This window comes from Ovis aries, chromosome 3 (genome assembly GCF_016772045.2).
Source record: "Ovis aries strain OAR_USU_Benz2616 breed Rambouillet chromosome 3, ARS-UI_Ramb_v3.0, whole genome shotgun sequence".
In the NCBI taxonomy this organism is placed as follows: Eukaryota; Metazoa; Chordata; class Mammalia; order Artiodactyla; family Bovidae; genus Ovis; species Ovis aries.
In genome coordinates, this window is record NC_056056.1 from 162,884,143 (window position 1) to 162,909,648 (window position 25,506).

At 41.8% G+C, this 25,506-nt stretch overlaps 1 protein-coding gene across 4 annotated transcripts; it reads right to left on the reverse strand.

Moving 5' to 3' along the window:
• Window positions 1–723: 723 nt before the first annotated feature.
• LOC101105400 (17-beta-hydroxysteroid dehydrogenase type 6) lies at window positions 724–22,604 on the reverse strand. Of its 4 annotated transcripts, none has more exons than XM_060412924.1 (6): window positions 22,559–22,604; window positions 11,987–12,313; window positions 9,419–9,677; window positions 5,541–5,704; window positions 4,256–4,369; window positions 724–1,479 (listed from the first exon to the last, which is right to left on the reverse strand). In XM_060412924.1, exons 2-6 carry the CDS (start codon window positions 12,297–12,299, stop codon window positions 1,262–1,264), a joined length of 1,068 nt encoding a protein of 355 aa, XP_060268907.1. In that variant the 5' UTR covers window positions 12,300–12,313; window positions 22,559–22,604; the 3' UTR covers window positions 724–1,261. The 4 variants fall into 4 exon arrangements, with proteins under 4 accessions (XP_060268907.1, XP_060268908.1, XP_004006617.1 ...); XM_060412925.1 differs by lacking the exon at window positions 22,559–22,604 and adding an exon at window positions 13,808–13,919; XM_004006568.6 differs by lacking the exon at window positions 4,256–4,369.
• Between the last annotated feature and the right edge of the window lie 2,902 nt (window positions 22,605–25,506).

Sequence of the window (25,506 nt, forward strand, 5' to 3'; positions counted from 1 at the left end):
GACTTACTTCACTCAATATGATAATCTCTAGGTTCATCGGTGTTGCTGCAAGTGGCATTATTTCACTCTTTTTATGGCTGAGTAATATTCCATTATATATATATATATGTATATATATATATATGTACCATTTATGGCTAAGTAATACATGCAAAATCCTACTGTATAGCACTGGGAACTACATTCAATATCCTGTGATAAACCATAATGGAAAAGAATATGAAAAAGAAAGTATATATATATATATATATATATATGTATAACTGAGTCACTTTGCTGTACAGCAGTAATTAATACATTGTAATACAACTATACTTCAATAAAAAATAAATTTAAGAAAAAAGAAAGCAGTATGGAGATAAAGAAAATGGTCAAGAAAAAAAAAGAAAGAAAGAAAATGGTCAAGAAAGTGGTATAAAAAGCTAAATTCTCATTTATCCTAACAGGAAGTTAATAAAAAATGTTTAAAATTAATAAATCAAGAAATAACAGTATGAAGTATATTATTAAAATACACAGTGATATATACCAGAAGAAATAACCAAAAGTCGAAAGCACTCATCTCTGAGGAGCAGCAATGCAGGTGGGAAACAATTGTATTTTCATTTTTAAGCTTTTGAGTAATAACTGAATTTTTAACTAAGTATATATTACTTTTAAATTTAACTATATTAAATTAATAACTACATTACCTGTAAATTTTAAAAAATTAATAATCAATTATTTTTACTTAATATAAATTTATTTATTTTAATTGGAGGCTTATTACTTTACAATATTGTATTGGTTTTGCCATAAAGGAGAAACATATCCAAAAACAGCTGGCTAATAGGAAGAAGATGAAATTAAACATTTATTAAAAGTACCAAAGTACAAACCCATTTCAAGTAAGAATTAACAGACCCACATTTCTCAATAGTCCCTAAGCAACAGTTGATCACAGCACAGAACAGCTACTCACTTATATAAGGAAATAACATCAAAACAAGCTAAACTGTTTTTAGTCTACTCAGGAAGACTGATGCATTTTGGAAACATTGGCATCCAAAAATGGCTAAAATAGTAGAGATTTAGCACCTAAAGGGAGTAAGCTTTGGATATCTATAACATCAACATATTGGTTCTCTGATGGTGTCAGATAAGTGAGTTTAAGCAAGAAAGTTGATTGCTAGAAAAATTATAGATTATGCATTAGGATTAGCGAGACATCATCAATTTCAGATTTTTGTCTTCATTTCAAGGGCCATCAAACCATTTTTCTTTAGACTGCCTGGGCTGGTTTGGGCCAAGATCTAGTCAATATGTAGTCTGCCAGGGATGTAGGTAAATAAGATAGAGGGACAAAGAAAAACTGAGCATCCCAGCCAGCTGAATATCGAGTGCGGGGATGCACAGATGTCAGAGCGTGTTCCATGCAGTCGGTGACCAGGTTTAGGTTTGTGCTACAACCCAGCAGCCCTTGTTTCATGATATCGTGATCTGTAAACAAAAAGAAAAATGGTAGTTAGCAATCTTATGGTTTAGGGATTCCCTGGCGGCTCAGATGGTAAAGAGTCTGCCTGCAATTTGGGAGACCTGGGTTTGATCCCTGGGTTGGGAAGATCCCCTGGAGAAAGGAAATGGCAACTCACTCCAGTATTCTTGCCTGGAAAATCCCATGGACAGAGGAACCTGGCAGGCTACAGTCTGTGGGGTCACAAAGAGTTGGACACGACAAAGCAACTTCACTTTCACTTTCAACTTATTATTTATATTTCTAAGATCCTGTTGCACGCAGTCACAGAAGTCTAACCACATTTTAGTTCCACAAGAATTAGGCCTATCGGACCTATGCTTCCCAGTATAACAGCCACTAGCCACATGTAGCTAATGAGCACATAAAACATAACTAGTATGACTGAAAGCTGAATTTTAAAATTTACTTAATTTTAAAGCTCAATTCTGTTATTGGAAAATTTTAAATATGTTTGGAACAATATAGGTATGTGAATCTACTTTTCAATTGGAAATTTTATAGCATCTTTATTGAGATAATTCACATTCATAAAAATCATCCGGGCTTCCCTGGTGGCTCAGAGGTTAAAGCGTCTGCCTACAATGCGGGAGACCTGGGTTCAATCCCTGGGTCGGGAAGATCCCCTGGAGAAGGACATGGCAACCCACTCCAGTATTCTTGCCTGGAGAATCCGGAGGAGCTTGGTGGGCTATAGTCTACGGGGTCACAAAGACAAAAATCATCCATTTCAAGTATACAAATCAGGGCTTCCCTGGTGGTCCAGTGGTTAAGAATTTAGTTTGCTTGGATCCCTGGTCCAGGCAGATCCCACATGCCACAGGTAACTAAGCCTGGCCACCACAGCTACTGAGACTGTGCTCTGGAGCTGGCAAGGCACAACTACTGAAGCCTGTGCGCCTTGAGTCCGTGCTCTGCAACAGAAGAACCATGGCAATGAGAAGCCCACAGCACCCCAAACAGAAAGTATCCCTTGCTCGCCGCTAAAGAGAAAGCCCATGCACAGCAAGGAAGACCCAGTGCAGCCAAAATAAATAAGTAGATAAAAATCTTTAAAAATCAGGTATACAAATCAGGGAGTTCCCTGGTGATCCAGTGGTTAGGATTCAGTGCTTTCACTGCTGTAACTTGGGTTCAGTCCCTGGTTAGGGAATTGACATCCCACAAGCCAAGTGACATAATCAAATAATAATAATAAATAAAAATAAAATGAAATATACAAATCAATGACTTTTAGTTTATCCAGAATTATGCAACCATCACCACAGTCTAAGTTTAAAACATTTTCATCATCCCAAAAAGAAGCCTTATACCCATTAGCAATCACTCTCCCATTTACAGCCAAACCACCCTTGCCCTAGGCAAATGGTAATCTACTTTCTGTCTCTACAGATTGCCTTTTATGAATATTTCATATAAATAGAATTATAGATCGTGGTCTTTTGTGACTGGCTTCTTTCAGGGAGCAAAGTGTTCTCACAGTCCATCCATGTTCTGGCATGTATCAGTACTTAATTTCTTTTTATTGCCAAGTAATATTTCATTGTATGGCTCTACCACATTTTGTTTATCCATTCAACAGTTGATGGATATTTGAGTTGTTTCCACTCTGGGGCTATTATGAATAATGCTTCTGGCAACTATCAATTGTACTAATCCAAATACAGAAGTACTTCCTAGGAAAATTTAATATCCCAGTTGAGATGCGGAGAAGGCAATGGCACCCCACTCCAGTACTCTTGCCTGGAAAATCCCATGGACAGAGGAGCCTGGTGGGCTGCAGTCCATGGGGTCGCTAAGAGCTGGACATGACTGAAGTGACTTAGCAGCAGCAGCAGCAGTTGAGATATGCTGCAAATGTAAACTACACATCAATTTTCAAAGACAAATAGGGAATATAAAATATCTTATTAATAACTTTTATATTGATAATAAATGTTAAACGATAGTATTTTGGATATATATATGGGGTTACCCTGCTTATTTAACTTATATGCAGAGTACATCATGAGAAACGCTGGGCTGGAAGAAACACAAGCTGGAATCAAGATTGCCGGGAGAAATATCAATAAGCTCAGATATGCAGATGACACCACCCTTATGGCAGAAAGTGAAGAGGAGCTAAAAAGCCTCTTGATGAAAGTGAAAGAGGAGAGTGAAAAAGTTGGCTTAAAGCTCAACATTCAGAAAACGAAGATCATGGCATCTGGTCCCATCACTTCATGACAAAAAGATGGGGAAACAGTGGAAACAGTGGCAGATTTTATTTTGGGGGGCTCCAAAATCACTGCAGATGGTGATTGCAGCCATGAAATTAAAAGACGCTTACTCCTTAGAAGAAAAGTTATGACCAACCTAGATAGTACATTCAAAAGCAGAGACATTACTTTGCTAACTAAGGTCCGTCTAGTCAAGGCTATGGTTTTTCCTGTGGTCATGTATGGATGTGAGAATTGGACTGTGAAGAAGGCTGAGCGCCGAAGAATTGATGCTTTTGAAGTGTGGTGTTGGAGAAGACTCTTGAGAGTCCCTTGGACTGCAAGGAGATCCAACCAATCCATTCTGAAGGAGATCAACCCTGGGACTTCTTTGAAAGGAATGATGCTAAAGCTGAAACTCCAGTACTTTGGCCACCTCATGTGAAGAGTTGACTCATTGGAAAAGACTCTGATGCTGGGAGGGATTGGGGGCAGGAGGAGAAGGGGACGATAGAGAATGAGATGGCTGGATGGCATCACTGACTCGATGGACGTGAGTCTGAGTGAACTCCGGGAGATGGTGATGAACAGGGAGGCCTGGCGTGCTGCAATTCCTGGGGTCGCAGAGAGTCAGACACGACTGAGCAACTGAACTGAACTGAGGGACAAATAAATGAACAATTTCAACTCCTTTAAATCATTAAATACATATATCCCTCCTTTTACATAAAGCCACTTCTTAGTAAATTCTCTTGTTCTTTGATTTCTATTGTCAAATATATGTACCCACAAGGGGAGACAAAGTCTCTAATAGTTTAATATTTTAGGTAGAGAAGAGCTCAGAAAAGCAGCTGCCCACCTGACTTGTTAGGAATTTTAGTTCCCTAGCTTTGTATTCTGAGAGGCCCTGAAGTTTTCTATCAGCCTTTCCTTGATCCAATTTCTCTCCCCTCTGTGGACAGCCACCCCTCTAAGCCTGATGTACCCAGAAGACAGGGCTGGAGGTCAGGAGTCTTCCATGTGCACATTCCCCTTATCCTTTCTCTGTACTGAGATATCACCCAAAGTCAAGGCCAGGGCTACTGCTACCTGCCACGGGGCCTTTTTGTGAACGGGAAAAGAGAGCTGCTCCCTTTGGCCTTGGCAAGCTGCTAAATTCTTTATGTGAAAAAAAAGTACCCCTTCCCCAGGAAGGTGCACCCCACACTAGTATGCATGACTTTCTGCTACTTAAAGCACTGCCCTCCCTCTTCCCCCAAAACCGACCCTCCTCCACGCCATGAAATTGAGCCTTCTCACTCCTGCAGGACTCCCATGGCCTGCACATGAGGTCCAGCCTCTGGGAATGGCCGACAGTGCCCTGCAAATCCTCTCCTAATCCACTCACCTCTCCCCACTATATGCACCCTCCGTCCTCTCACAATAAAATGTGGAGTTTGTAGCTAGGCTGTTACCCAAAGAGTAGATAATACTGAATGCTCAACTAAGCGGGCCTCCCACACCAGCCCCTTCAAACAGGGGAGAGGTACCCCCTCCTCCACGCTTCCAACCACATAATACCTCCCTGGTGCTCAGGTGTCCAGGCCCATAGGGGACAAGGCAGGGCAAGCTCTGGTCTGAGGCTGCTTGTAAGGCCTCTTCCTCAGCCACAACAGCCATCACCACACCGACTATGAAGGCACTGGAACCTTCCTGAACCTTCCCTTTTGTCTTAGGAAGGCTTTATTGAAGGTGATTTATTCTTAGACGATCTCCCAATCTCTCTCTACCAACAGCCTTTGCCCTTTTCATGCAAGATTATCCATCATGCCATTAAAAGAAAAGCTCACAGGCATCAAAAAACTTCTCTCCATAGGTCTCCTTAATATGCGCAGGGGTTTCTTTCCAGATTTGTTTCATTATCTCTGAGGACTTCTGCACATCTGTCATTGCTGTTCTGAAGTAGCCAGGTTCAACCATACTGACTTTCACCCCAAAATGTTGAAGCTCACGCCTAGGAGGGAAAAAAATCCTCAAGTTAATTCCTCTGATTGAAAGATACCACAATTTCAATGCTTTCAGAAAGAAAACAAAACAAAATAGTTATAAAAACACCTTTACTGAATATTTTAAAGGATAAAGAAATGGAGGAGAACAAAACAAAATTTTACACATCCCTAGGTGCAATAATTGGGATATGATTATACAAACTACCATAACCATTCAATTCCACATCCATTTATTTAACAGAGTTGTTCACTTTCAGCCATGTGCTATACACTGGAAAAATGAAGAATACAAGGAATAATAAGGAAAATGAATGTTTTTATGTGTCTACTGGGCCAAGTGTTTTGCGTGCACAATCTCAGTAAATTAAGACTCTGCTCACCACCCCTGAAAAGCCCACAGTGAGTGAGTCTGATAAATAAGCAAATAACTGCAATACAAGTCAAAAGAACTATAAAGGCAAGGTATTCAGGGGGCTACATAAGTAGAGAAGAAGATGTATATTTTCTGATGGAGTCAAAGAAGGCTTCAGTAAGGAGAAAATGTTTCAGTTGAGCCTCCAAGGATAAAGAGGAAATTTCCAAGTGAAGAAAGAGTGGAGTGGAATACCATACTAATGGAATTGCAAACACAGAAGCAGCAGGCTGTGAAAAATTACAGTGTGTTCAAAGACTGCAAGAGACCATTAGTGGAATATGATGCGGGCATTAAATTGACAAGTCACTGGTCACTCCAGAATATTCGGGTTAGTTCAAAAAACATTTTCGAAAGTTCATCAGGGGGCTGTGTATGTATCAGGCACTATGCGAAGTGCTGCCTTCACCAAGTGAAGCAAGATGGCATTGTGCACCCTGTGAGATATTCTTTCAGTACTCCGGGACAGTGATGAGGGCTGCTCCCTGCTCTAGAGGTTGCAGCACCTTGCTAGAGAAGATGAAGCCCAAGCTAATGTCAAGGAGAAATGTTTGGAGCAGTGTTTCATAAGAATATAAAACACAAAGCATCGTGATCCTCTAAAGCAATGAATGGTTCTCAAAGTGTGGATCCCAGATCAATAGCATCAGCATATGGGAGCTTGTTAGAATGCAGATTACTGAGCCCAAGTCTAAATTTACTAAATCAGAAACTTTGGGGATAAGAACCAACAATCTGTCCAAAGTAGCCTTCCAGGTGACTCTGAGGCATGCTAAAAGTTAAGAACCACTGCTCTAAGGGAAAACCCTCCCTTATCAAACCAAAGCCTAAAACCTTTCAAGTTAAAGCTTCAGAAAGCGATTCTCCAGGTACCTGTGTGTATTGGAGAAGGAGGGGCTAGGCAAGCCAGGGGTGCTTTGGCCCTTTGCATTTCACTTCCCCTTGCAGCTTTCTCATACATTCCCAACACACCACATCTCCATCCCCTTTAAAACTCTAATTCAAATGGGGAACAAAACTTCCTTTTTCTGTTTATCCTTAGCATAATTAAGGCAAACTGGAATTTCCTACAGGAACTAAATAATGATTTAAAGGTTGGAAGGGCATGTCTTCACTCTTGGCCTGGGAGTCCAAGAGGCATGAGCGGTGGTAAATCAGCAGGCAGCGGCCCCACGGAGGTGGTCAAAATGTTGGATAGGCAGGAAGCCAGGAAAGATGCCTGCCATATAGTAACAACTCATGTAATGTCCTTGGTTATTTCCCTACTCCTTTCCTAAGCAGATAATATGATATGCACATTGTATTAGATATATACCAGACATGGCATGTGGTAAGTTAAATAATGACTCCCAAACATATCAGGTCCTAATCCCTGAAACCTGTAAATGTTACCTTATGTGGCAAAGACTTTGCAAGTTTGATTGAGTTAAGGATCTTAAGCTAGGGAGACTGTGCCAGGTGCTCTGGGTGCATCCTAAATGCAATCACAACTGTCCTTATAAGAGAAGCATAGGTAGACCCAAAGACCAACAGAGGAAGAGAAGGCAAAGTGGCCATAAAGGCAGAGGTTGATGTGGCCACAAGCCAAGGAATTCCAGCAGCCACCAGAAGCAGGAGGCAAGTAACAGATTCTCTCCTAGAGCCTTCAGAAGAACATAGCCCTGTCAACAACTGACTTTGGCCCAGTGATGCTGATTTCAGACATCTAGACTCCAGAACTGTGAGAGAATAAATGCGTGCTGTTGTAAGACACCATGCACCATAAATTACCTGTGGAAACTTACTACAACTGCCATAGGAAGTTAATTCATGGTGTTTGTAATATTCATAGCTTGTTTCTAAGAGAAACTGCCCCTAGAATCAGCCTCTGCTAAAGGAGAGTCTGTGCAGCACTATTCTGTACCGTGTGACTGCATCTTCGTGTCTACGGCTGGCATGACCAGGAAGGGTCCTTAATGGGAGAAGAGCCCTTCTTAGAACTGGACAGTGACTCAGCCTGTTATTACCAAGATGGCCATGGCAAATTACTGAACCTCTGTGCCTCAGTTTCCCTAGACATATAATGAGGATAAAAATAACTTCTTCCTCACTGGATTGCTATGAAAATTAAATGATTTATTAGATGTAAAATACTCACAGCAGTGCCTAACAGATAGTAAGTGCAAAAATAAAAAATCACATCATGTAGTATCATACAGAACACACACACAAAAATGATCTCAGGCCCAACAGGATTCTCTGGCTCAGAAGTTAAAATATGAAGGGAACTATAAAAAGTAGGAACCACTGATAGAGGAGCAGGAAGCTGAAATGAGGTATTTTTAAAAGCCAGGAGGTAGAGGCACGGCCATCAGAGGGTTGTGGCAAACTAAAGTTATAAGAAAGAAAAGAAACCATTAGCTAAAGAGAAGATATACAGAATAAAGGGATGAAATAAGTTAACTGGAAGCAAATGAGCACCAGAAAGAGTTGCTGTGAAGAGATGAGGACAGGAGGAAAGAGGTGATCCTCTCTCCAGAAATAAAATTTTACCAAGGATATATCGTGAGAGTTAGAATGTGGCGTGGTGACAAGAGACAGAGACTTGGTCAAAACTCGCGTCTGCCAGATCACCGTTGCTGCAGGTGAACTCTGAATAGATACCAAATCTGAGCCTCAGCATTCTGCATAAAACAGACTAGCAATAATATCTGGTAAACAACAATATTTGATTATTATCTAATAAATAATATCTAGTAAACATATCGGAGAAGGCAATGGCACCCCACTCCAGTACTCTTGCCTGGAGAATCCCATGGATGGAGGAGCCTGGTGGGCTGCAGTCCATGGGGTCGCTAACAGTCAGACACGACTGAGCAACTTCACTTTCACTTTTCACTTTCATGCACTGGAGAAGGAAATGACAACCCACTCCAGGGTTCTTGCCTGGAGAATCCCAGGGACAGGGGAGCCTGGTGGGCTGCCATCTATGGGGTCGCACAGAGTCAGACACGACTGAAGCGACTTCGCAGCAGCAGCAGCAGTAAACATATCAGATTTTGGAAGTGATGAAATAAGATAACGTAGGTGAAAGTGACTAGTAGGTCGTGGTGACTAAGACATATTTAAGTGCTCAGTGGTTGCTTTTGTTTGTTTGGGGGTTTCTTTGCCACTTTATTTTTTTAATTGAGGGATAATTGCTTTATAGAATTTTGTGGCTTTCTGTCATACATCAAAAAGAATCAGCCATGTCCCCTCCTTCCCACATCTCCCTCCCATCTCCTTCCCCATCCCACTCTTCTAGATGGTTTTAACTTTAGAGTCTTACCTCAGAATATCTGAGAAGGCTTCCACTCCATACTTGGAACAACAGTAGACTGCTCCAAAGAAAGCAATTCTCCCCAGAATGCTGGAGACATTGACAATTCTCCCCTGTGCTCTCCTTACCAGGGGAAGCATGCTCAGGGTCACCTCTATCACACCAATGAGGTTCACCCTAAGGGTATCCCTGTAGGTCTCAATCTTTACCCACTCAGCATAGCCATGTGAGTGAAAAATGCCTGCATTGTTGACCAGACCCCAGAGCCCTAAAACAATAAAAATCAAAGCAGGAGTTTAGTTTCAGACAAAAATGACAGACTTCTACCTTGATCAATCTTTCTGTTGAAAACAGCTAAAAATGCTAGACAAAACATACTTTTTCAATCTTAAACAAATCAGAATATGTATTTTCAATCTTAAACACATCTATCAGTAAGGAAATAAAAGAAGGTCAAGCCAAAAACAAAGAGAAGGCAGGAATCCAGGGAGGATAAACAGAACCCTAATGATAGCTTTTGGTTTGAGGGAATTTGCCAAACAGTGTGAACTGAACTTCAGTATTTATAGCATCAAAAAATATACACAATTAGAAGATATGAAGTCCAAGGCCCACTAAGGTAGGGAATCTAGTAGAAAGACTCTTTCTGGATTAAATGGCTATATTATCACTTTAAGGGTGAAACAGAAAGTACTTCCAAAGGACTGAAAGTATATCTTCTTGTCTTGAGCTCTGGAGTTGGAGGGAGAAGAAAAGAATCAGTCTCAAGGACCAAAATGAAAAGCAGATTTGGTGAAGATGAGACAATAAGAGTTCTCCTTTAGATTTGGTGAGTTTGAGCTTCCAGGAGAATTTCCAGTTGATAAAACCAGCAAGTAGTTGGAAATTCAGGTGTGATGAACAAGAAACAATTTAGAAATCAAGGGCATAAAGGTAATAGATTAAACTATGCGTAAATGAGATCCATTCAACACCTGTTGAACCCTCAACATGTATCAGACAATATGTTACAAACTGGGAATACAGTGATGGTTAACAGAGATCCATGTCCTTGAGCACACTCTCTAACAGGTGGGAAAACATTAACAATAATAATAACAGTACAGTAGAAATAAACCACTATGTACAGCACAGAGGCTATAACTAACCATAACTTCTGCCTCTGGAGTCAAGAACATCCTCAGGTAGGAGTAATATTTTAAAATCAGTTTCCTAATTCAAAGCAAATTAAAAAAAATAAACATTCTTCAATCCAAAAAAATAATTTTATTACTATTTTAGAACTCATTGGATGAATAGATATCTAGGAGGTCCAATTATCAGGACGTAAAGAACCATAAAACAAGGAGAGAAAGAAGAAAGGGATCAAAGAGGATTTGGATAATATCCAGAGAAAATGAACTTTAGAAAAGTGGATTTATCCATAATTGCCAAAAAATTTAACAACCAAGATGTCCTTCAGTAAGTGAATGGATAAACAAACTGTAGTATATACAGTGGAATATTATTCAGGAATAAAATTAAATGAGTACTCAAGCCACAGAAAAACACAGAGGGACCTTAAGTGCATATTGTTAAATGAAAGAAGCCAGTCTAAAAAGCTACATCCAATATGATTCTAATCGCATGACATCTGAGAAAACGTAAGACTATGGAAAGAGTGGGGACAACAGAGGACGAGATGGTTGGATGGCATCACTGAGTTTGAGCAAGGAGATGGTGAAGGACAGGGAAGCCTGGCATGCTGAAATCCATGCGGTGGGAAAGAGTTGGACACAAATGAGTAACTGCACAACAGCAACATGGAAAGAGTAAAAGGCTGCACAGTTGCCAGGATTTGGGAGGAGTGGGGGAGGGCAGAGGAGGTGAATAGGTGGAGCCAAAGGATTTTTAGGACACTGAAAGTATTCTGCATCATACTATAATGGTAAATACAGGATATTTTACGTTTGACAAAACCTATAGAACCATACAACACAAAGTGGATCCTAATGTAAACTATAGACTTTCATCAATGCTAATGTATCAATATCAGTTTACCAATGTAATAAATGTACCACACCAATGCAAGATGTTCCTAACAGGAGAAACTATAAGAGGGGGGTTGCATATGGGAACTCTGTGCTTTCCAACTTTTCTGTAAATCTATCACTGCTCTAAGGAATACAGCCTATTAATTAGAAAAAATAAAATGAAAACTTATTTTTAAAAAAAGACGATCAAAGTCTGGCTTCAAAGAATGTCTGTATTTTAGATGGTAGCCAAGGGAAGAAGAAGCAGATCCTTAAGAACACCTTGAAAATTCTTCAAACATAAAGAATTATGAAGAAAAGAATTGTGGTTATAAATACTTCACTTGCAAGGTGAGATAACAGCCTGAAATCTACTGGGTTCATTTTTCAATGCAAACATTGTTAAGGAAAAAAAAACACCGCCAAAGATCACAACTGTCTTTCAAATGACAAAGCCAGTCTTTCAAGCCCTGCTTTTGAGATTATATATGTGTTATGTATATGCACATAAAATGTCAACATCTTCATGCCTAAGTAAATGAAAGGAGAAAAAACTTCCCCATACCTCTGTCCCCAACACGCTCCTTCACCCACTCAGTGGCCGCAGCAATGCTCTCTGTCTTGGTGACGTCTAGAATCACTGTCTGCAGCCTGTCTGATGTCTGGTTCCTCAGCTGCTCTGCCCCCTGCTCTGTCAGACACCCAGCCAGGACCTTCAAGCCTCGCAGGTCCAGCTGCCTGGCCAGCTGGTTCCCGAAGCCTGAGTCACAGCCCGTGATGAAGACAAACTTGTCCCGGAGGTGGCTCACCACCTGCCTCTCCCGGTACCAGCGCAGGAGGTAGTACAGGACCACGAGGACCGCCAGGTACAGCCACATGGTGAGAGGACCTCCTTCAAAAGAAAAAGAACAGCTTTCATTTTATTCCTTCCTTTTTTCTTTAACCAGTATTTACTATGTGCCAACCATTGCACTATTTGCTAGCACTCTGTATTAACTAACACATGGTCCTACCCTCTAGCCACAGTCTAGAGAGGGGAATCAGGGAAGTAACCAAACAACTGCATTGCAATTGTGGTAGATGCAAAACAGAAGTATACATAGTCTGATGGAGCTATAAAGGAGAGTGACCCACTACCTGCTAAGTTAGACCTAGCTTCACAGAGGCAATAATTTTTGAAATACTTCCAATAAAATAGTTAAAGAGTTCAAAAAGTGGATAAGGATGAAATTACATTCCAGGCAGCAATAATGTGTACATGAACGGAGGAGTGAGCAGCATAAAACTTCCTGATACCTACAAGCAGTTTAGGTGATGTAGAGAGCATATGGAACAAGGAATGGAAGGTGAAGTGGTAAAGGGTCAGACCAGGAGGAGTCCTGTAAACCGCACGAAGGAATCTGGATGTATGTTATAGGCAACAAGGGTGTGCCATTAGAAGGTATTAAACTGAAGGCTAAGATGGCCAGGTTTAGCTTTAGAAAGATCTGTCTCACAGTGGGAATGAAGAATGGATTTAACAGGGGTATGATGAAAGCAAATAGATTAGTTAAGAGATCTAACAGTTTGGTGAGACATTGTAGCCACAGCAGTTTGTAAATATAGACCAATCATATGCATTGTTGAAATGAATGTTCAGAGATGCCTACACTCCTATACGTAGTTCTAGAGAAACATCCACCTTTTGGGGGCAATCTGTAGTTTCTGGCTGAACTAACACATGACTCATAAAGTCATGTGCATGCTCAGTCGCTCAGTCGTTTCCGACTCTGTGCAACGCCATGGACTGAAGCCACAAAGCTCTTCGGTCCATGGGATTTCCCAGGCAAGAATACTGGAGTGGGTTGCTATTTCCTTCTCCAGGGAATCTTCCCAGCCCAAGGATCAAACTCGAATCTCCTGAATCTCCTGTGTCTCCTGCCTTGGCAGGTGGGTTCTTTAACACAGAGCCACCTGGGAAGTCATAGATAGAGGTCAAAGATGGGTGTAGGGGCTTCCCTGGTGGTCTAGTGGTTGAGAATCACTTTGTAACGTAGGAGACACCAGTTGGATCCCTGGCCTGAGAAGATCCCACGTGCCATGGGGCAACTAAGCCTGAGCACTGCAACTTATGAGCCTGTGCTCTAGAACCTGAGAACCACAACTACCGAGCCCACACGCAGCAAACAAGGAAGCTTGCATGCCTGGAGCCCATGCTCCACAACAAGAGAAGCCACCACAGGTAGAAACCCACGTGCCATAACCAGAGAGTAAGCCCCCACTCACCGCAACTAGAGAAAGCCCAAGTGCAGCAACGAAGACCCAGATCAGCCATAAATAAAGATTTTTTTTTTTAATAGATGGGTTTGGGCCCACTAGGACATCACAAGGCCTACACAATGCTTACCTTAGCTTGGCTTTAAGGTCTCCCCAGAGCTCTGATTCCAGATTTCTTTCTTAGCCTCCTCTTTTACCATCCTCTTTTGCACCCTACTCTTTAGCTGTAATAAGCACCTTTCAATAACCCACACAGTACAGGCTTTTCATGCCCCAGTATACAATTCTGTCTATAATTCTTTGCCAGCTCTCATCCATTTGACAAATAATACTCATCTGTTAAGACTCCACTGAATCATTTTCATTCAACAACATCAATTCAACATCCACTATGACTCAGACACAATGTTAAGCACTGATACACAAAAGCGAACAAAACAAGATTCCATTATGCATTGAATTCATGGTCCAAGTGTAAAGACTGACAAGAAAACAATGCAATATACAGTCATCCCTTGGTATCCATGAGGGGTTGGCCCCAGGACCCTTCACAAATACCAAAATCTGTCCCTTATGTAAAATGACATAGTATTTGCATATAACCTATGAATATCCTCCTTAAATCATCTCTAGATTACTTACCATACCTAATATAATGTAAATGATATGGAAATAGGTGAAAATACAATGTAAATGCCTGTAATTAGTTGTAAATGTGGTGTAAATGCTATGTAAATAGTTGCTGCCATGAAGCAAATTCAAGTTCAGCTTTTTTGGAACTTTCCGGAAATTTTTCTCCTAATATTTTTAATCTGTGGTTGGTTGAATCTGCAGGTGCAAAACCTGTAAATATGGAGGGCCAACCATAATAGAAGTAAGGGCCAGATGCTGTTGGAGCATTCAGGAGAGGTTTCCAAGCCAGTCCAAGAACTGAGAGGTTTCCTAGTGAGAATAAAGTATAACTTGAGATCAAAAGCATAATAAAATTATAGTAAGAGCAGCTAACACTTGCAAAGCACGTGCTGTATTACAGGTCCTGTTATAAGCATTTCATATATATTAAGTCATTGAATTTTCGTAACAGCCCATTAAGGCAGGTCCTATCAATATCCCTGTGTGTCAGTTCAGATTCCAAGACAGAAACAGACATGCAAGGCATTCACTGGGGGAAAATAACTAAAGAGACTAAAGGTGGAAAGTGCAGGAGTAGGTGCCAATACAGGTCTGAAACAAGAAAGAGAAGGAAAGTTGGATTTAAAAGGAAGAAACTTAAACTGCAGTTCAGCCCTGAGAAACTCTCAGCTAGGCCAACGAGGGTCCTTGAACAAAGACTGCCCAGTAGAGTTCTACGTTGCGCTGAACTGGTTGGAACTTTCAGTTCCACCTCCTGACCTCCAGGGAGAGGAGAGGGGTTGGAGATTGAGTTTAATCACTAACGGCCAATGACTTAAGGGGCTTCCCTGATAGCTCAGCTAGTAAAAAATTGGCCTGCAATGCAGGAGGCCCTGGTTCAATTCCTGGGTTGGGAAGTTCCTTTGGAGAAGGGCATGGCAACCCACTCCAGTATGTTTGCCTGGAGAATCCCATGGACCGAGGAACCTGGCAGGCTGCAGTCCATGGGGTCACAAAGAGTCAGACACTACTGAGCGACGAAGCATACAATGATTTAAATCAATTATGCCTAGGTAATGAAGCCTCCACCAAAACCAAAAAGGATAGGGTTCAGAGAGCTTCCAGATGAACATTGGGAGACTCAGGGAAGGTGGCTTGGAGAGGGCAGAGAAGTTCTGTCGTGTCCACTAAGTTCTGTCGTGTGTCACTAAGTCGTGTCCAGCTCTTGTGACCCCCATGGACTGTAGCCCACCAGGCTCCTCTGTCCATGGGGTTCTTCAGACAAGAATACTGGAGTGGGGTGCCATTTCCTTCTCCAGGGGATCTTCCTGACCCAGGGATTGAACCCGGGTCTCTTGCACTGCAGGCAGATTATTTACCAAGTGAGCTACAAGGAAACCCAGACCTTGCCCTAAGCATCTCTTCCGTCTAGCTGCTCCTGAGTTATATCCTTTTATAACAAACCAGTCATCAAATAAGTAAAATGTCCCTCTGTAAATTCTGTTAGCCACTATAGCAAATTAATCAAACCCAAGGATGGGGTTGCTGGATCCTTGAAACTACTGTCTGTCAGAAGCACGGGTGATAATCTGGGCTTATAACTGGTGTCCAAAGTGAGGGGTGAAGAGAATAGTAGGCTTGTAGGACTGAACCCTTAACTTGTGAAATCTAATGTTGTCTCCTTGTCGTTAGCATCAGAACTGAGTTGAATTGTGAAACACCTAACTGGTGTTGCAGAGAATCATTTTTTTATAATTAGGTCCAGAACTGTTGAAGGTAGAGGTGAATAGAAATCGAGGAGCCAGTGAAGGGGAGAAAACAGTGGACAGAGACATTGAATGCTCCCTCCCTCCTCTGCTCTTTCTCTCCTTTTCCCTCCTCCCCCTGCCTCCGTATTCTCTCCCCTCCCCCAAGTTTTCTGCTCTCTCCAGTATGAGTTCTGTGTTCTCTAGACAACTGCCTCTGTTCTGCCCAGTTGTCATTCTCTGGTGCACTGTACTAACAGAGCTTCATCCTGCCTGTCTGTTGACTAAAAGGGTAATTTCCTGATGCCATTCAAAGATGAGAATCCATGTCCCCGGTGAAGAGGAAGCCTGGAACCCACAGCCTTTCTACGTATTACTGTTCAACCACCACATAGTAAGACTAAACTTGAAAAAGAGATATGCCGGGCCAGGCAGAATCCCAAAACATAAGCCAAAATTGAACATGAATCAAAAGCCTTGAGATGTCTTGACTATTTCGAATATCTATATCCCTTGACCTGACCATTTTCTGAGGCTCTATCCTGTGTTTCTAATTTCCTTAAGTACTCTCCAGCCAGATGTTGAGCCAGATAGTCAATATATCCAAGATAGAACACATCATATTTTCTCCTAAAACTGTTTCTCCTCCAGGATTCCCAATTTCTATTTGTATTATTTTTAGTCTTAAGGCTCTGACACTTTCTCTTCATTGCCCCATGCATTCCCTCCAGAGATGAGGCTGTAGAGTCCAGCTCTCCATCTGGAGCACCTGTCCCCTACCCTTCAATCCCATGGTCACACCCATTGTTCAAGCCTTCAACATTCAGTACCTCTTGCTTGCCCTATCATAGGAGCATTCTCACCATCCCCACAGTGTTAGTCCCTTCTCGCCTCCCCACAGTGCCGTCTGATAATTTTCCTCAAGCACAGCTCTGTTGATGTCACTATTTGAAAAGTATGTACTGTGCTTAGTCACTCAGTCGTGTCCCACTCTTTGCAACCCCATGGGCTGCAGCCCTCCAGGCTCCTCTGTCCATGGGGATTCTCCAGGCAAGAATACTAGAATGGGTTGCCATGCCCTTCTCCAGGGGATCTTCCCAACCCAGGAATTGAACTGGGATCTCCTTCATTGCAGGCAGATTCTTTATCAGCTGAGCTACTAAGGAAGCCCCACAGAAGAAACATATTTCAACATAATAAAGACCATATGTGACAAGCCCACAGGCTTCCCAGGTGAGAAAACATAGGGAAAATTCCTTGATGTTGACCTTGGCAATAATCTTTTTGGCTGTGAAACCAAAAGCAACAAAAGCAAAAATAAGTGGGACTACATCAAACTAAAAGTTTCTACACAACCAGAGAAACAATCAACAAAACGAAAAGACAACCGATAGAATGAGAGAAATATCTGCAAACTGTATATCTGATAAGGAGTTAACATCCAAAATATAGAAGGGACTCATAAAACTCAATAGCAAAATAAATCCAATTACAAAAGGGCTCCAGGAGTCCGTGATGGACAGGGAGGCCTGGCGTGCTGCGGTTCATGGGGTCACAAAGAGTCAGACACGACTGAGCGACTGAACTGAACTGAGAGGATCTGAGTAGACATTTTTCCAAAGAAGTCATATAAACAGCCAACAGATACATGAAAAGAAGCTCAATATCACTAATCATCAGGGAAACGCAAATCAAAATCAGAATGAACTATCACTTCACGTCTGTTAGAATGGCTGCTATCAAAAAGACAAGAGTTAACAAGTGTTTCCAAGGATAGGGGAAAATAATCCACCTATGTCAACAGTCCCAAGGTTGAACAACTACAACAACCTTAAGAGGTTGGGAGAAAGAAAGGGAAAACCTAGGAGAAGTCTCAGGGCAATACTGAGGACTAGGCTCTGCTTAGCAGGTGTCTTCACTGAGCCACCTCCTTGGACTGAAGACTCTCAAATGGAAACATGACTCTGTAGGTGTTTCCTCTGAGCCTTTTCTTTACCAACAACGAAGTCATTAGCCCATTCTGTCTTGGACACTTCATCCTAAGACTATCTACAATGAACTGTAGAGCTCATCTGGCCATCCCCCAGCCTGAGATTCCCTTACTGCTCTCCCCACTTAGCAGAGTGAGCTTTTCTCTAAGGGAACGGTGTTTGTTTTTGTAGATGGGGCCATGTAAGCATGAAAGGAAAGGGAGAATATAGCAGAAGAGGAAAGGAAGGTAGAAAAAGGTGTGGGGAAGTAGAGGGTTCCAGGGGCTCCAGGAGAAAGTAGAGATGGCTTAATCTCTGCCTAAGCACCCACCAGGATGTCCCTTCTTTGTCTCTCCTCCCGCCAACATGAGTCTTCGCAGCCCATCCTCACCAGCCCAGGTCTTATTCAGTGATAGGGCCCCAGGGAGGAAGCAGGAAGGTTTGGGGGCCCCTGAACTGACCTCTCTGGATGCCTTGGAATCTGGGGTGCACACAGGGTCACTAGCCACTGGTATGGATATTAGAAATATTAATATTGACTACTACCCCTGATTGGTTTCTCTTAAACTTGAAAATCCCAACAAAAGCTAGCCATAATACCGTGTCATCTATCTCTCAGTAGAGCAACCATAAAAACCTGACACAGGTGTGAAAATGAAAGGAAAAACCCAGGAGAAGTCCTAGGGAGGTTGGCAATCCTCAAGGTTAGGCTCGCTCCTAAACTGGGCTTCCCCACCCAGTCACTGTACTTGGTGTGTGCCGAAGACTCTCACATCCAAACCTGGAGGTGTTTCAGGCTTCTGTAACTTTCCTCTTCAGCAACTATGCAGAGCTAGGACTTCCCTGGAGGTCCAATGGTTAAGATTCTGGCATTCCCAGTGCAGAGGGCTCAGGCTCAGTCCCTGGTCAGGGAACTAGATCCCACGGACCACAACCAAGAGCCCTGACCCTACAATCAAAGACCTCGTATACTACAGTGAAGAACCAGTGCAGCTGAATTAAAAATATATATAGTGCAGAACACATTACATTTCTCAGAACACTTTTTTTGGAGTCTGTTATACCAGTGAGACTCTTGGCTAATACTCTGCCTACCTTTCCTTTTATTCCTTTCCAATCTGCATGAGTTCCCCTGACCTCAACCCTGATTTTGTGGATAGCACAGAAATATGAGCATGTTTTCTGAAGTCAGATTACTTGGGCTCAAATCAGGCTTTACCATTTACTTGCGTAGCCTTGGGCAAGTTAATTAGCCTCTCTACCTGTGCTGCTATTGTGCATGCTCAGGCGTGTCTGACTCTTTGCCACCCCCACGGACTGTAGCGCGCCTGCCTCCTCCATCCCATGAGACTTTTCCAGGCAAGAATACTGGAGTGGGTTGTTATTTCCTCCTCCAGGGGATCTTCCTGGCCCAGGAATCGAACCCCGGTCTGCTGCAGCTCCTGCCCTGCAGGTAGATTCTTTCCCCGCTGCACCATTAGGGAAGCCCTCTACCTGCATGCTCATCTTCAAAATGGGAAAAAGGACCCTTCAGTGATCTGTTGGGAGAGTTTAAGTGAGTTAATACATGTAAAGCACTATGTAATTTCTAGATATTATTAGGATTACTTTGGTGGTTGTTTTATTATTGCCATTTTAGACTTTTATCCCTGAACCCTGCATCTTCCTCCAGGTCTTATCAGAATCACTTTTTCAGTGTGTGCAACTCCAAGCATTGCAACATCCTTAGTCTTTTCTATATGCTTTTTATCACTACACTGGGCCATACTAGTTCACCCTGACCTTCAGTCTCAAGCAGGGGACCTGTCTCTCTGCTATATAGCACAAGGCAAAATAAGGAATAGCTTTTATTTCCTTTTTTTAAATCTTCAGATGTGGGTTTATCTATAAGGTTAAATCAGTCTAGTCACTGATCCAAAGAGTGAGTCTATCAACAACGCACGGATTCATGGACTGATCCATTGTGACGTTCTTTGTCCTCACACTGGGCATACAAACTAGGTGTTACTTGCAAAACAAAGAATGTTGCCCACTATCCAGTTCTACAAGGATCAAGTCATTAGCCTCTGCAGTCACTGACTGGCAGTACACTCTGAAAAGAATTCAAGATGAAGAATGTGATAAGGCATTTTATACTTTGGAAAAATAGATGCCTTAGTTCAAGATATCTCAGGTGGAAAACAATTTAACGAACCCAGATTTTTGCATCTTCTCATACAGAAAAAAAAGCACTAAGATCATTAACTGAGGACTTCCTTGGCAGTCCAGTGGTTAAGAATCTGCCTACCAATGCTGGGGATACAGGTTCAATTTCTGGTCGGGGAAGATCCCACATGCCACAGGGGCAGCTAAACCCATGCACCACAACTACTGAAGCCCACTCATTCTAGGGCTTGAGAGCCCGTTCACCTTAGAATCCCTGCTCTGCAAAAGAGAAGCCACTGCAGTGAGAAGCCCATGCACCATAACTAGAGAGCAGCCCCTGCTTGCCACAACTAGAGAAAACCCACACGCAGGAATGAAGACCCAGTGCAGTCCAAACAAGTATAGAAACAAATTTTTAAATCTTTAACTCAGATGTCTGACCCTGGTGGTGCAGTAGATAAGAATCTGCCTACCAATGCAGAGGACATGGGTTCAATCTCTGATCTGGGAAGTTTCCAGGTACAGCAGAGCAACTAAGCCTGTGCACCACAACTACTGGGCCCGCACTCTAGGGCCTGTGCTCCACGGTGAGAGAGGCCACCACCATCAGAAGCCTGAGCACCACAGTGAAGAGTAACTCCAGCTCACCGTAACTTAGAGGAAAAAAAAAAAAGCTTGAGCAAAGTAACAAAGACCCAGCACAGCCAAAAATAAAAGTTTCTTAAAAAGAGTTCACAAAATAGCAAAGAGTTCACAATCAAACATTGCTATTGAACAAGTAAATATATTCAATTTGGAAAAAGCAATTTATCATTATCTGCCAAAGATAATGATCCACCTTCCCTATACCCAAAGATTCCAGTTTAGGTATACAACAACAAAATATGTACACCATAAACATTACTTGTGATAGCCAAAAGCTGGAAACCACCCACACATGCACAAACAGTAGAATGGATAAATAAGTTGAAATATGTTCATACAATGGAATGCTATACAGTGACAAAAACAAACTATAGCTACAAAGTTACATGAATGAGTCCCACAAACATAATACTGTGACACAAAAGAACACATACTACATGATTCCATCTACACAAAGTTTTAAAATACAAAACTAATCTATGTTGGCACTTCCTTGACTGTGCAGTGGCTAAAATTCCACACTCCCAGTGCAGGGGGCCAAGGGTCAATCCTTGGTCAAGAAACTAGATCCCGATGCCACAACTAAGACCTGAAGCAACCAAATAAATAAAACTAAATATTTTTAAAGCTATTTTAAAAAATTTAAATTAATCTATGTTGATATTAATACAAATCATATTACTGGTTACTTTGGGGGAGGAGGTAGGGTTCATCGAATGAGAACGGTATTAATGGATTATCTACGGTGCTCATAATGTTCTATTACTTGACCTGTGTGGCTGTAAGAGAAATGCAAATTTTGTGAAAATTCATTGAACTGTCACCTGTGTGTTTTCCACTCAAATTAGAAAAATTAAAATACCACCTTGAGGCTGGTGCACTGGGATGACCCAGAGGGATGGTACGGGGAGGGAGGTGGGAGGGGGGTGTTCAGGATGGGGAACACGTGTATACCCATGGCGGATTCATGTTGATGTATGGCAAAACCAATACAATATTGTAAAGTAAAAAAATAAATAAATAAAATAAAGGCTGAATAATAATTTAAAAAAATACCACCTTGATTAAAAAGAGAAGAAAAGAAACAGCCTGAAGAAAATCACTTCTGCATTTGTCATAAAATTCTTATCAAGAACCCTGTGCATTTATACACTGTGTAAGATCCCATATGATAAATCCTGTCATGCATTTAGTACCAGGAAAGACTTTGTCTTTTCTAAGTAAATAGTATACTATTGATTCTTTTTAAATTATCTAATTTTTCCATATTATCTTAGTGGTTTAAGGCCAAATTTAATGTTCAGTCATAGTAATTCTATTAGTCCTCATAAATAGCATTTTTTTCTTCTCTCTTCTCTTTCAACACGTGGATTTTCTTTCTCTTTTTATGTTTCATTTGCATTTTAATAACTTCTTTTGTGTATGTGTCTTTTACTATAGATTACCTCAAACTCTTTTTGAAGATGCTACATTTGTCCAAAAATAAAATCTAACAGATTTGCCAACCTTAGTCTCATCCCAAAAGCTGACTCAATCCCTCTGCCAAGTGGGAAAAAAATTGGTAAATACTCCAGTAGTTGATGCCATGTACTGGCATATATATATACACATATATCTATGTAAAATATGATAAAATGTATCTATACACATATACATAAATCACACTTCATTCATTTCATATCAGTATATGAGACTCCACAAAGAGAAAGGACAAATGTTACCTGAGGAATTTTTATTTGTGAATATATATCACATTTCACCTACCTTTGGAATTTTACTTCTTCTCTGTTCTCTGCAGGATTAGAAATGTAACAAGAGAGAAGGAATCATGGGACTATTAAAACCTTGTTTACTGGTCACATGGGTTAAAAAAGAGAAAGAAAAAAAATTTCACCACTCCCACTGCAAAGAGCTTGCTCATAGTAGGAAATGGGGGTAGGGTTAGGGCAGGACAGAACTAGATCATAGAGCTTCAGCAACACAACTCTCAGGGCTTAATTACATAAAGCTGCTTTTGCTTATCCCAAAGTTCACGAACTTACTCCACAGCTCCCAGCATTAACTAAAAAAGAGCTGGTTTTCCACACTGTCAAGATTCCCAGTTTACAGAGCATATCCAAGGGGTCTTATGTGTAAGGATAAAATCACTGTCAACTTCTAAACAATATTTAAACTGCAAAAGAATACAGATCAAAAAAGCAGAGAAAATCATCAGTTCAGTTCAGTTCAGTCACTCAGTTGTGTCCTACTCTTTGTGACCCCATGGACTGCAGCATGCCAGGCTTCCCTATCCATCACCAACTCCCAGAGCTTGCTCAAACTCATGCCCATTGAGTCGGTGATGCCATCCAACCATCTCATCCTCTGTTGTCCCCTTTTCTTCCCGCCTTCAACCTTTCCCAACACTAGAGTCTTTTCCAATGAGTCCGTTCTTCACATCAGGTAGCCAAAGTGTTGGAGTTTCAGCTTCAGCATCAGAGAAAGCCATGGTGATGAATTTTCTTTCAGAAATCAAAGTTGAAGGGTCTTTTAAGAAAATTATAGACCACAATCAAGATCTTTCTCCAAACAGGTTTTATTTCCAACCCCAAACACACACACACACTCTCACACCATTTGTTCAGGAAGAGTTTTCAGAGGACTTCATGAACCCCACTGAGCAAGGTCCCTTTCATTTCCTGCACGCTGCCCATCCCAACCTTCTGCACCTGTTTCACAACACCACTCTCTTGTGGTCAGAGTTCAGGGTGCTTCGCTAGCTTGTGCCTACAGTTCTCAACAGTGCCAGCCTTGTTCAGCTGCAAAATCAGACCTGTTACAGTCAAAATTAAAAACAGAAAGCTCCCATTCTCTAAGTTGGAGCCTCTGCTGGAGTCAGGGAATGGGGAAGCAGAGCCTGCTCTTAGACTGCCCACCTGAGATCAGTTTCCGTGAACTGGGGCTCTGGGCCTTAAGGCTGTCAGACACGTTTACAAAAGACCTGCCACTGCTTTATGATCTAATACATTCTAGCAAATCAGTCAAACCCAAGGAGGGAGTCGTGGGAACCTTCAATTTAAAGCCAGTCCGTCAGAAGCACAGGTAACAACCTGGGCTTGCGATTGACATCTGAGGTTGGGGGGAGTCTTCTGGGGGGCAGGCTTGAATCTATGGATTCTGACACTACCTCTGGGTGCATGCATGTTCAGTCACTTCTTTGCAATGCTGTGGACTGTAGCCCACCAGGCTCTTCTGTCCATGGGATTCTCCAGGCAAGAATACTGGAGTGGTTGCCATGCCCTCCTCCAGGGCATCTTCCCGACCAAGGGATCAAACTCGTCTCCTGAAACTGGGTAGATAGTATCAGGGCTGAGTTGAATTGTAATACACACAGCTGGTATCCAAAGAACTGGTTTAGAGGTATGGGTAAACCCATCCCTCCCTCACATTGGAATTGTTATAAAATCCTTCAGCACCCTTTCACAACTCTCTCCTTTCTTGGCTCCTATGAAATCACCATCTCCTAGCTCTCCTGCTTCTATTTCTATTTGTTCTCCTTGTCCTTCGCTGGCTTCTCTTCCTCCACCCAATATTTAAAGTCAGTATCTTTAAGAGTTCTATCCAGGCCCTTCTTCTCTTCTCAGTGCACACACCTTCCTTGTATGGGGACCTCAGTCATCATCAACTTCAACCTGATCTACAGTCTAATGACTTTGTAAATCTCTGCCTTCAGTCAAGAGCTCTCCTGACATCTAGCTCCTCATATCCAACTGCCTGCTGGGCATCTTTCACTGGAATTCATTCATTCATTCCATAAATATAGAGTTCCTACTATGTGCTAGGTCCAGCGCTATTTACTGGAGCTAATGTTGTTGATTTTGTTTAGTCAGTAAGTCATGTCTGACTCTTTGCAACCCCATGGACTATAGCCTGCCAGGCTCCTCTGTCCAAGGGAGTTCCCAGGCAAGAATACTGGAGTGGGTTGCCGTCTCCTTCTCCAGGGGATCTTCCAGACCCAGGATCAAACCCACATCTCCTGCACTGGCAGGTGGATTCTTTACCACTGAGCCAGCAGGGAAGCCACCGGAGCTAATAGAGGAGAGTAAATTGGCGTGATATTTGAAATCTTAGAACTTATCATTTTAGTAGGAAAACAGACATTAAATATACATTCCTACAAATAAATATATAATTACACACTGTGACGAAGGCTATGGAAGAAAAGCATGGGGAGCTTAGGAAATATCACAATAGAAACTCAAATTTAACTTTTCAAAACTGAAATGATGATGATTCAGTGCAATCTGATCCTCCTCATTTTCATGTTACTTCCTATCCCTACATGTATTCAACAAATACTCAACAAATTTAATGGTTACCCACTAGATGCTAAACAACTCCCTTCCAACCAGCTGCCCAATCCTGAAACCTGGGGGATCATCCTAGACCCATCCCTCATCCCCTACATCCAATCAACATTAATTCTTCATAATATTTCTTGTCACTTATGTCCACCCAATCACATCCATCTCTACTGCCTAGTTCAGGCCACAAGTATTTGTGCCCTGGATTCCAACAACAGTTTCTTGGGATGATGCTGCCTCTGGTTGCTCTTTCCCCTTCTATCTGTCCTTTACAGGGCTCCAGAGGTTATTGGAACAGACTGGTTCCAAATCGGGAAAGGAGTACATCAAGGCTGTATTTTGTCACCCTGTTCATTTTACTTATATGCA

Excerpts from the sequence above, each read along its gene's own strand:
- LOC101105400 (XM_060412924.1), bottom strand. The coding sequence starts at position 12,299 with ATGTGGCTGTACCTGGCGGTCCTCGTGGTCCTGTACTACCTCCTGCGC. Across the intron at positions 4,370-5,540 it reads AGAGAAGTTTTTTGATGCCT|TTCAGTTCAGTTGCTCAGTC; the intron begins GTGAGCTTTTCT and ends TTTGTCCCTCAG. Across the intron at positions 1,480-4,255 it reads CTCAGACTCACGTCCATCGA|ATCACGATATCATGAAACAA; the intron begins GTCAGTGATGCC and ends TTTTGTTTACAG.